Genomic DNA, 10,293 nt, shown 5'->3' with positions numbered 1-10,293 from the left:
AAGAGTGTGTGCTTTACCGGAAAATTCAAGGTTGTCTCTGCCCCCCAGTACTTTATGGCAGCAAGATCGTAGGTGTGTGCGGCTGCCTCCTCATTATCATAGGCACCTGCATGTTACACACAATTAGGAACCCATGATCATTATTTTGTGGTTTAAGGAAATAAAAAATAATTATGATTTTTTCTTTTTTTAAAAAAAAAAAAACAGATTGAGATCATCTGGAGGAGTGCTTACCCAAATAAACTGAGCAGCAGACAAAGTTGTGGATGTGAGCGTTACAGTAACGGGGATGAGTGTAAAGAACAAAACATGATTAGAAAGTATTAAGAAAATAAGTAAAAATTTATAAGTAATAAAGAAGGATTATAGATCTCCTTGGTTTTAGTTGATCTTCAATTAATCAAGCAAAATCCACCTTGTTTTCCCTTCTTGTTTTGAATGTTGTTCCATGAACTCTTATCCCAGAGATGAGCTTCAAACCTTCCTGTCCATCTATGTCTGTTCTTGATCAACCAACAATAATGTCACACGTGCATATTTGATAAACCCCACAAGGAAAAAGAATCATAATTTGAAAAGATGAGCAAGATTTTGGCACCTGGTGACTCCTCTATAAATGGAACTTCTTTTGCCAGAGTTAGGACTGTTGGCAGCAGCAGCAGCAGCAGCAGCATTCTTCTGGGATTTCCCTTGATTGCTCTTTTGGTTTTTTCTAATGCGTTCGACTTTTGGCTTCTGAATGCTTTCAGAGGCCTCACGATAAGGTGAGGAGGAGGAGGAGGATGAGGAGCAAGACGAAGACCTCTTCATTTACCTCTTCTTTTAGCAATGTGAGAGCACAAAATATGATGGAATGCAGGCAAGCAAGACTTGTCAGAAGAAAAATGATGGGTCTATGTTATGTTCGCTTGCTAGGCCTCTCTTGTTTTCCTACCCTGGTTTAGATTTTGTGACTTTGGAAATTGAAAGAAGTGTATTTTGGTGACCAAAAGTTGTTTACCAAAACAAGGAGAGACAACGGGAAAGGAGGACTGGAAGTGCAAGGCATTAAAATAACGCACAAAGCCAAGACAAGAGAAGAGAGGAGAGGAGAGGCCACTTCACTAGAGCATGTTCCTTGGCCTCGTGGGGTTTAACTTTAACCATACATGTGGTTAGAGATTTTTGACCTGGGTTAGTTATCCTTGAGTTACTACCCTACACTTGGCTAATTCGTGCAGCCATGCCACCAATAAAGATTTTCCCGCTTTTCTACTAAGCAATTTAGAGTTGAAGAAGGATACATGTCAGTTATTTTTCTTTGTATTTTCTGGTTTTTTTGTTGTTGCTGATGGGTTGGCTCTCTGTGTCAGATATTTTGGTGAGTTTGATCTGTGACTCGCTTTATAACAAGGGACGTGTAAGGACATGTCTGCAGAATGTATAGTTATATTTTCGCCCCTAGTCTTTATTCATATTACCACAGACCCATTGGAACATAGATTGCATGGTCCCACACACACCATGGCAGGTAGCAATTAGCAGAGCGGCAAGAGGAACAACCGAAGCTTTGCATTGATTTTTTGGGATGTGGTTGCTACGCGCTTCTAAAATACTTTAGCTTTTTTTATTATTTTTAATTATTATCTTTTTATATATTTTCAAAATCATTTTGAGACAAGCGTTTAAAAACACAACCTCAGACATTTGCTATTGCACTCAAGTGAGTATGTGCAGATCCCAATTGTTTTAGCTATTGTTTTTTTAAAAATATTTTAAATTATTTTTATGTGTTAATATCAAAAATTAAAAAATATTATTTTAATATATTTCAAAATAAAAAAAACTTTAAAAAACTATTTTAGAAAATAAAAATATATTTAACCAAAAAACAAAAATATACAAAATAAAAACATAAAACATAAAATAAATTTATTTATAGGATAACAGTACAGCGAGTTTGACAGGAACAAATATGAATCTGTAAAATTGTACCCAGAGGTGGAGAGATCAGTTCCATGAAGAAAAAATAAACCTCATTTTGTACTCAGAACCATGGGGTATTGGAAGTCCATCTGGGTCACCAAAACTAATAATCTTTGGCTTGAAACTTGTGGCAGAAAAGAAAAGAAAAATCAACATCAACAATGATACAAATATGATTTATAGCAGTATCTTACAACCATTATATGAGCTTACAAACACCTACAAAATGTGTGCTCCACACAAACTTGAGCGAACCCTTCCTATACAACACCCTTGTTTAGGGACCCTAAGTAGAGGTCCAAGGCTCCCAGCCCTTTTACATAAATCACATATCTGTAACCCTATTGAAAATTCACTGTGCAACAAACTGCCTATTTTCTATTCTCAAAAACAATATTGAATCACTGTATACAAGACATCAAACCATCACAAATTGCACACAAAAGTTCTCCACATTCCAGATGGTCAGGATGGATTTGTGGGAATCTAACCACGTCATTTAGATTACAGCAGCAAAGGGTGAAAATGAAACTCCCATGCCTCCGTCGCACAGTAGCACACTACCTGACTGGATTCTGTTATTAAGGAATACTGTGTCAAATAAGAAATTTTGCCTCGAGGCCTGCAAATTATATTCATCCAGATCAAAGTGGTTTGATCTTAAAATCTTTGAATTGATGGCAGGTTTTTCTGTGTCTTTCTCAAAGCTTTTGACATACTTCCTAATATCTTGCTGAAGTTCGATGGAATCATTTGGCTTTTGAGCAAAAGAAAATTGTACCCTCCGGCTGTTTGGTGTTTCTGAGCTGTTTAGAGTGACTTCCTCTAAAGCAGGCTCCTGGCTGCTGCCAATGGTTGACAGCACTGATGCACCGTGGCTATGTGTACCAACCAATTCCTGAAAGCATAAACATAATTTATCATCAGACCAAGATTCTACTTTTGTTTCTCCAACATGATATTGTATGAAGTATATAATCGCTTATATTTTTTCTCCTTCAGCACTTCAACCTCACTGTCTTGAACAAGATTCTGTTTTTGTTCTTCCACCATAATGTTGCATGAAGTATATGGGTGCTTATATATCTCATTTACCACTTCAGCCTCGTTGTCTTACAGTTTTTTTATAGAAGGACAAATAAAACAGACAAAGCAAAGAACAAGACAGGAAGAACAAACACCTCCATGAAGAAAAGGAATTAAGTTTAAAATGAGATGGCATCAGTATCGTTTAAAAATAAATCACTGATTCAGCCAGCTGTATTTCTTCAGAATAAAAATAACAGATAAGAATGTAGAGAGGAAAAAACCTGTTTACTGGTAGCAAAACTGTTGGGATAGCAGTTGGCTGCAGCGTTAGAATTTTCCTGGGAAAAGGATGCACAATCACCAACACCAACTAAGTTGATTGGTGGATCCTCAGGTGATGAGAAGTCAGAGCTATCAAATGTTGACAGCGACACGCATTCATCAAAATACGCCATGGCTTCATCTGTTAATCGTTTTGACACCTTACTTCGTTCAATGCTGGACTGTCATCAGACCAGAAAAAACAAAAAAATTGCAGTTAAAACACTCATCTATATGGTAATGACATAGAAAGTCCAATGACATTGAAAGTCCACAACTGCTAAGCATGTAGAGGCTGAACCATAATGTGAATGAACAGAATAGTAAAAACGTGGCTAAAATCATTATTAAAAACCACCTCTAAGAGTCTAAGCCAAAGATCTTCAGGGGGAGGGAGAGAAAGCAAGAGAGACCATAACCAGGTAAGATTGAAACTATAATTAGTTTATTTACTTAAAGCATGGATAATTAAGTTCTGTATTTTAGAATATCAACCATATGCAGAACATGTAAACTCAGATTCAAAAGGATATTGATTTGACGTGTGTGGTATCACCCCTCACTACACATATTTAACTGTTTTCTCCTTCTGTTCTACATCAATGCTAGACGTGTTTTTTAATGCATCTAGTGAAATATGCTTGAATGAAAGCCACACATGCAAAAAGAAAAAATAAGGATGTACCTTTCTTCCAGCACGGGGTTTCTGCACATTTGACATCTTCGGATGCGGAAGCACTTCCTTCAGAATTCTACTGAGCTCTAAGCCGCGGTGCTCTTCGACAGCAAGGTCTGCTCGAAGCTTCCTTGCCCTTTCCTGGGACTACAAGTTAAAAAGAGATCCAATCATAAGTGCCTGTTCCAACTAAATTATAGAAGAGAATTGAATAGGCATAAAGCACCACGGACATGACATCATGAAAATTATGGATCGCAACGCCTATTTATCAAAACTAGGGAACAAGAGCGACCCCACCCCCTCCTGTCCTCGCCATTTCTAACATTTGAATCTAGAATCCATCCCAATCCCATCCCTCCTCTTTTGAGCTTTTAAGTGTTCTTCAAGTGGCAGCGGAAGTAGGAAATAGGCATCAGCCATTTTTAAATTTCATCTCAAAATAATTTTCATCAGGCCAAAACATTCACAGATTTTCTTAGAAGAAAACCTTACTCTGCTCAGTAGTACAGTGGCTACAAATCACATGGCAAACACAAGCATTAACTATGCATGTCAAGTTTTCCTTGACTTAATTTGATACTAGAATCTAACACACACCAGCTCAACTCAAGCAAATGTCAAGGGTTAGCAAGTTTATAATGATTTCCTATGGTCAATCTAACTTCTCAATCACAATCTCAGCTGAAAATGAGCAAAACTTACCTGCTCAAGCTTCTTGGCATATTCTCTTCTGATGTCCAAAACTAATTCAACTGCACTTGGGTTGACTAGATCAGGAGGAATATCATTCACATTGGCCAATGCAATAGCAGTTGTATTACTCCTCCGGATAGTCTGAGCTCAAAACAAAGTCCAGAGTGAATTATGAACAAGCACAAAACTTGGAAGCAAGCAGTAAAATACGAAGACTGCAATCAAATGCGCAAGAAGTAATTAATATTCTATAACACATCCCCCCCCCCCCCCCCCCCCAACCCAAAAAAAAAAAAAGAAAAAAAACAGAACCATAAAATCCAGCAGATGCTCCTGAAATTTAACGTCCCCGCATCAAATATCCAACCGACCAATCCAAAGAGTCAAGGCAACCTACTCATCCAAAGAGTCAAGGCAATATGTCATGTTCTAGGTTGGCAAGTCAGGTAACTAAGGTCTCTTGAAACAAGTGCATGCCAAGACTCATACAGGCATTCATAACTAGTAAAGCATTATAATAGACATGAAAAGAATTTTTTTTTTTTCAAGGGACATCCTGCATGGAAGCAGAACGACTTAGATCATGTAAGAAAACCTTTATCACCCATGAACTTCAGGAACTTACACTTTCCAAATCATTTTGGATGTCAGCAATGGCACGTCTAACTTCAGATCGAACAGTTTCATATATACGACTAGAGGTGCCATCTCCCAAATTATCCCCTTGGAACGACTGCAACATGAGGTCATAACCAAAACTATATTAGGATCATGCATCTTATCCATTGATGTTTCAGAACCATTCACGTAAAAAGGCAGCATACAATCTCATTCATTAACCATTTAGAACACCGGCACATAAATAACTCCAAATCACTCATGTCCAAACCAATTAAACATGACACCATTCAGGTCTCACCTGCATTTGTTCAAAAACTGCTTTAATAGTTCTCTCTTCAGCTTCTGAAATTGAGCTTCCTGGACCTTTATCTTCCCAACTCCTAATGGGCAAAGAAGGCTAGAAAAAAAGAACAAATAAAACAGGAAACATCATTTAACTAAAGAGCTTCATTCAAATCTTATTATAAATGCCAAAAACATAAAAGCATTTCTTGAGAAAATACCAAGTCTGAAGCAGATCCATCTGATTGCATCGGAAAACTTCTCATCTTCTCAAATTTACAATCATAAGTCCTCGCTAAATCACTATTTCTCCCAGCATTTGACACACTACTCAAACCGCCACTCCCATTTCTATACCTCGTCAACGAACTCCCTTCTCGTTCAGCATCACTCTGTGAAAAACAACAACAAACAATAAGCAAAACATGCTTTGCTACTCTCGAATTCAATAAATAAACCCTTTCACAACACATAATTTCAAAATCCTTTGAGATTCTTGAATCGAATCAATAAAAAAAAACAGTCTTCCACTGTAAATAACTAACCCTTCTTTGCTATCCATGAATTGAAAATAAAATAAAATAAAATAAAGCTTTCATACAAGAAAAATGAAAGGACAACCTCGGAATTCACGAAATGGCCTCTAGAGCCAGGAGGCCGAGACACAGACCTCCCTCTGGAAACAGGACCCCTGGACAAACTCCTACCAATCCCGGAAACGTTTTTTCCAGCATCAGCGTTTCTTGACACAGATCTCCCTCTCCTACTATCACCATCAACATTTGGCTTTGTGGGTGCACTCTTAGACTCTTCCTTATCAACCACAACTTCACCGACTTCTTTATCAGGTGGAGAAACATTGCTCCAGTAAAGCGGGTTGTCTCTTTTAATCAATAAATTTGTTGACCCTGTAGCTGCTCCTTCAGCTGCTGTTCTTGTTGTTGAAGTATCAACAAGATGGGATCTTGACACTGCACTCACACTTCTTGATCTTCTTGGAGGTACCGTTTTTCTTGGTAAAGCGTGCTGCTTTGTTGAGGTTTCTTTATCTGATGTTGCTGTACTTGTTGTTGTTGCTCTTCTTGACATGGATTTAAAGGCTGCCACTGCCATTCTTTCTTGATTCTTTGACAGCTGCTATGGATTTAAAATACGAATAAATTATTGAATTGGGCAACAAAGTTCTTTACTTTTCAATGTCAGATTGAAACAAATGAGAAGGAAACTGTTCTGTGTTGGTGTTTTTTTGAAGGTTTAGTTTGGTGGGTGGTGGTGATGATGATGTTGCTGATATGTGGAACTCATGTAAGACAAAGTTTCTATGTGGGATATTCGCAGAGAGAGACAGGTTGTTCGGTTTGGTCGTGTTATCCGGGCGTTTGTTACAATGTTGGATTTCGGAGGCACGGTACTGTCCTGGAATTATTTATTTTTACTTTAAAAAATATTTTTAGTATTTTTCAACTTGAGTTTTGTATTTTTTTTTTATTGTTTTAATATTTTATAATAATTTTTTAAGATTAAAAAATATATGTTATTTTAATATATTTTTAAATAAAAAATATTATATAAAAAAAACCTCTTGATTTTCTCAGTTATCTCAAGAATCAAGAGTGTTTTCTTTTCCTTCTTTTCCAGTTAAATTGTATAAAGTCAAATGAAAAACCGGATACCATTCAATCCGGTTTGATTAATGTTGAGGGCAAACATGGCAGGGGTTAATCCGACCCAGCTCTTACTTGGTTTTCAACCTCTTCTCTTTTTAGCTCTCTGTTTTGTTTTGAATACAGTGTATGAATATTTATCCGGTGATTGAAGGGACCTACTAAGTGAAGAAAGTTTTCTATACGGGATTCTTCCAGTCCACTCAAGCGCGTGCTTAGTAATCGGTGCAGAGTATTTTTAGTTAAAAATGTTTTTATCAAAAAAAAATATATTAAAATAATTATTTTATAATTTTTTTTAAGTTTATTGATGAAAATATAATTTTTAAACATGAGTTTTATCTATCATTATTAAGGAGGTTATTATTTGATTAAAAATTATTTTTTATTTATTTTTCATTAAAAAAAATAATCAATTAAAAATAATTTTTAATAAAATAAAAATTTAACTTAGTTGCTAAAAAAAACTTTTTATTTTGAGTGGAAATTTTTTTTTTAAAGTTGTGAAAAATTATATATATCATTTTATTTTTATTTGCTGATTATATGAAATTTGATTTTTAAATTTTTTATTGTTATACATTTTTTTTTAATTTTATACCTTAAAATTTAATTTTATATTAACTTTAGTTCTCTTTTTTGTAATTGTTATTTTTTTCTTATTATTTTTTAATTGAAATTTTTTATCTATTTAATTTGGTCATCTTTCTTTTTATTGTTACTTATTTTATTTAAAATAATTTATGAGATTGTAATTATTATTATTTTAATTTCTTCAACTTTTAATTTTTTTTATTTATTAGACTTGGTTTATATTATTTTAATCATTATTTACTTTATTTAAGATAATCTATGAAATTATATTTTTTTATTTCATTCTCATTCAACTTTTTAATTTGTAATATTTATTTTTCATTATTTTAATAAATATAAATAAAATAAAATATTAATAAGTTATTTTCCAGCTCATTTTCCATGACATAACTAAACACTGAAAAGTATTTTCCAACTTATTTATCATTACATACCAAACATAAAAAAATAGTTTACTTTTCTAAAATTTATTTAAAAAAAACTATATTCTAGCAAACAAATAGAGTTAAACTCAAGTAAATTAATTTCTTAATAAGCTATGTTAAATATAAAAAAATTTTCATACAAAATCCAATTCAATTAAGGATGTATTTGAAAACTTATTGCAAAGTATTTTTTAAAAAAAATATATCAAAATTATTTTTTAAAATTTTGGATACTAACATATTAAAATCATCAAGAATTATATAAAAAATATTAATTATATAAAAAATTAAAAAAATAAATTCACACTAAAAACATTGGAGATGAATGATTAATTTAGATATTTTAAATTAAAATTAAATTAAAAGAAATTCAGCTCCAACCTGTTTCTAACTCTAGCATCAATTTATTTCTCTTCAAACCCTCCATGAATCGTTTTTTATCTAAGAATTTAAACCATCAAATTATGCATTCATAACTAATTAAAAAGACCAAAAAAATGTTTTAATAAATCAAAGGTCATTAAGCCAATAAGATTCAGGAGATTAAATTCAAAGATTAAAAAAGGCAAGGACTAAATCACAGTAAAAGTAAACAATATGGACTGATTAAAAACAGTCTTTACCCAAAAACAACTTGGCACCCAAGGACACACTAAAAGTCCAAACTTTTTGCAGAACCCCCAACGCATTCGGATAGACAAAAACATCCTTGAACCCTTTAAAAAAAAAAAAAAAAACTGATTCTTACAAGGTGTGATCCCCATGTCAATTCTTACAATGCTATGTCTCTCTTCTCCACTCTCCGTCTCTCCTCCTCCCTTCTCCACCGCCTCCCTCTCCCTTCCCGCCGTTCCTTCTTTTTTCTTCCCCGCTACCACTCTCTCCCCGACCTCCGCTTTCTCTCCTCATCTCCCCGCATTCGCCCCGTTGTCCAATCTCCGCTTTCAGCAACAAATTAGTGGAGTACCTCACTGAATTTTAAGGGACATCGATTATGAGTTAAAGGGTTTAAACATGATAACCAAAAACCGAGCTAAGTTAATCCTATAAATGGTTCATCGGCTACTTAAACTTCTTTAATGTTGGATTAGCTAGCTAATCCTGTATGTTACCTTTGTTCATATGTACTGCGAAATTCATTATCTTTCATTCTCGTCTCTCTCTCTTTCTCTCTCTCTCTCTCTCCAGAGGAGTTGTTTTGATGCGGTTGGAGCATGCTGGCAAAATTCAGTCAGCTTCCTTGATCTCAGCTGCGGATCCTGAGTCAGCGGAATCGACACCCATGCCTGAACTACGTGAGGCATCACTATAACAGATTCTATTGGAAGGGGTGGCAACTCAGTCAATGGAAGATCCAAATTCAAATTGGTTACTGGTCCTGGGGATCACTTGTATATGTCATATGTAATTGTAACAGTGGTTAATGTTCTCATGCTGCCAGGAAAACTTAGTTTGGCCTAGTGCTGTGTAGTATTGATGTACAAAAGGTTACGTAGGTTAAACAGTGCTGGGAGCGCGCGTGTTAGCAGCCATTACTTACGTTCTGGCTTCCTGACCAAAAACCCTCTTAGGGTCATAGCAATTTTCGGGGCTCCCTCAATGTGCAGCCTTATGATGCAATTATCATATCAACAAACTGCTTAGATTATTAATTTGCTCCATGTTGATAGCAGTGGAAACCCGTTGTTATCAAACTGGCTTGGCAGGGCATTGACTCGATGATTTGTCAACTAACATCTTGGCTTGAGTCGGTTTAACTTTGAACCGTTCAGAGAGATAATTTAATCAAATTTGAATGACTTAGCAGGTGAATATGCAACTCATTAAAAATACTCCTCGACCTTGGGTTTATATGTTTGATCTTGTTACCCTTAGTTTTGGCTTGTCTTGGACTTTTGCTTGGCCTATAAAAAAACAACTAAAGCTTCTTACTAGTAGAATTTATGATGGTGATGCCAGCTCGCTTAAAATTATATGGAATAATTTAGAGAAAATGACTCATGAGTTGTTTCAAAGATCA

At 34.9% G+C, this 10,293-nt stretch overlaps 2 protein-coding genes across 4 annotated transcripts in view; both read right to left on the bottom strand.

The window, feature by feature from the left end:
* LOC105131620 (ethylene-responsive transcription factor WRI1-like) overlaps nucleotides 1-1,344 on the bottom strand; it is a 5,050-nt gene extending 3,706 nt beyond the window's left edge. For all 3 annotated transcript variants that reach the window (XM_011034664.1, XM_011034665.1, XM_011034666.1), the window contains exons 1-4: nucleotides 599-1,344; nucleotides 416-498; nucleotides 235-243; nucleotides 18-106 (exon numbers count right to left, since the gene is read on the bottom strand). In XM_011034664.1, the coding sequence (XP_011032966.1) occupies nucleotides 18-106; nucleotides 235-243; nucleotides 416-498; nucleotides 599-810 (393 nt within the window). In that variant the 5' untranslated portion in view covers nucleotides 811-1,344. The remainder of the gene's footprint in view (nucleotides 1-17; nucleotides 107-234; nucleotides 244-415; nucleotides 499-598) is intronic.
* Nucleotides 1,345-2,116: 772 nt separating this feature from the next.
* On the bottom strand, nucleotides 2,117-6,977 carry LOC105131614 (uncharacterized). Its single transcript, XM_011034656.1, has 8 exons — nucleotides 6,212-6,977; nucleotides 5,812-5,982; nucleotides 5,607-5,705; nucleotides 5,313-5,420; nucleotides 4,697-4,828; nucleotides 4,001-4,138; nucleotides 3,276-3,497; nucleotides 2,117-2,863 (listed from the first exon to the last, which is right to left on the bottom strand). The coding sequence occupies exons 1-8, from the start codon at nucleotides 6,701-6,703 to the stop codon at nucleotides 2,465-2,467; spliced, it is 1,761 nt and encodes a 586-aa protein (XP_011032958.1). The 5' UTR covers nucleotides 6,704-6,977; the 3' UTR covers nucleotides 2,117-2,464.
* Between the last annotated feature and the right edge of the window lie 3,316 nt (nucleotides 6,978-10,293).

The sequence above is a fragment of the Populus euphratica genome, unplaced genomic scaffold (genome assembly GCF_000495115.2).
Source record: "Populus euphratica unplaced genomic scaffold, PopEup_1.0 scaffold24.1, whole genome shotgun sequence".
NCBI lineage: Eukaryota > Viridiplantae > Streptophyta > Magnoliopsida > Malpighiales > Salicaceae > Populus > Populus euphratica.
The sequence above is the reverse complement of the archived record's forward strand: the minus strand, read 5'-3'. Positions and strand labels throughout refer to the sequence as shown.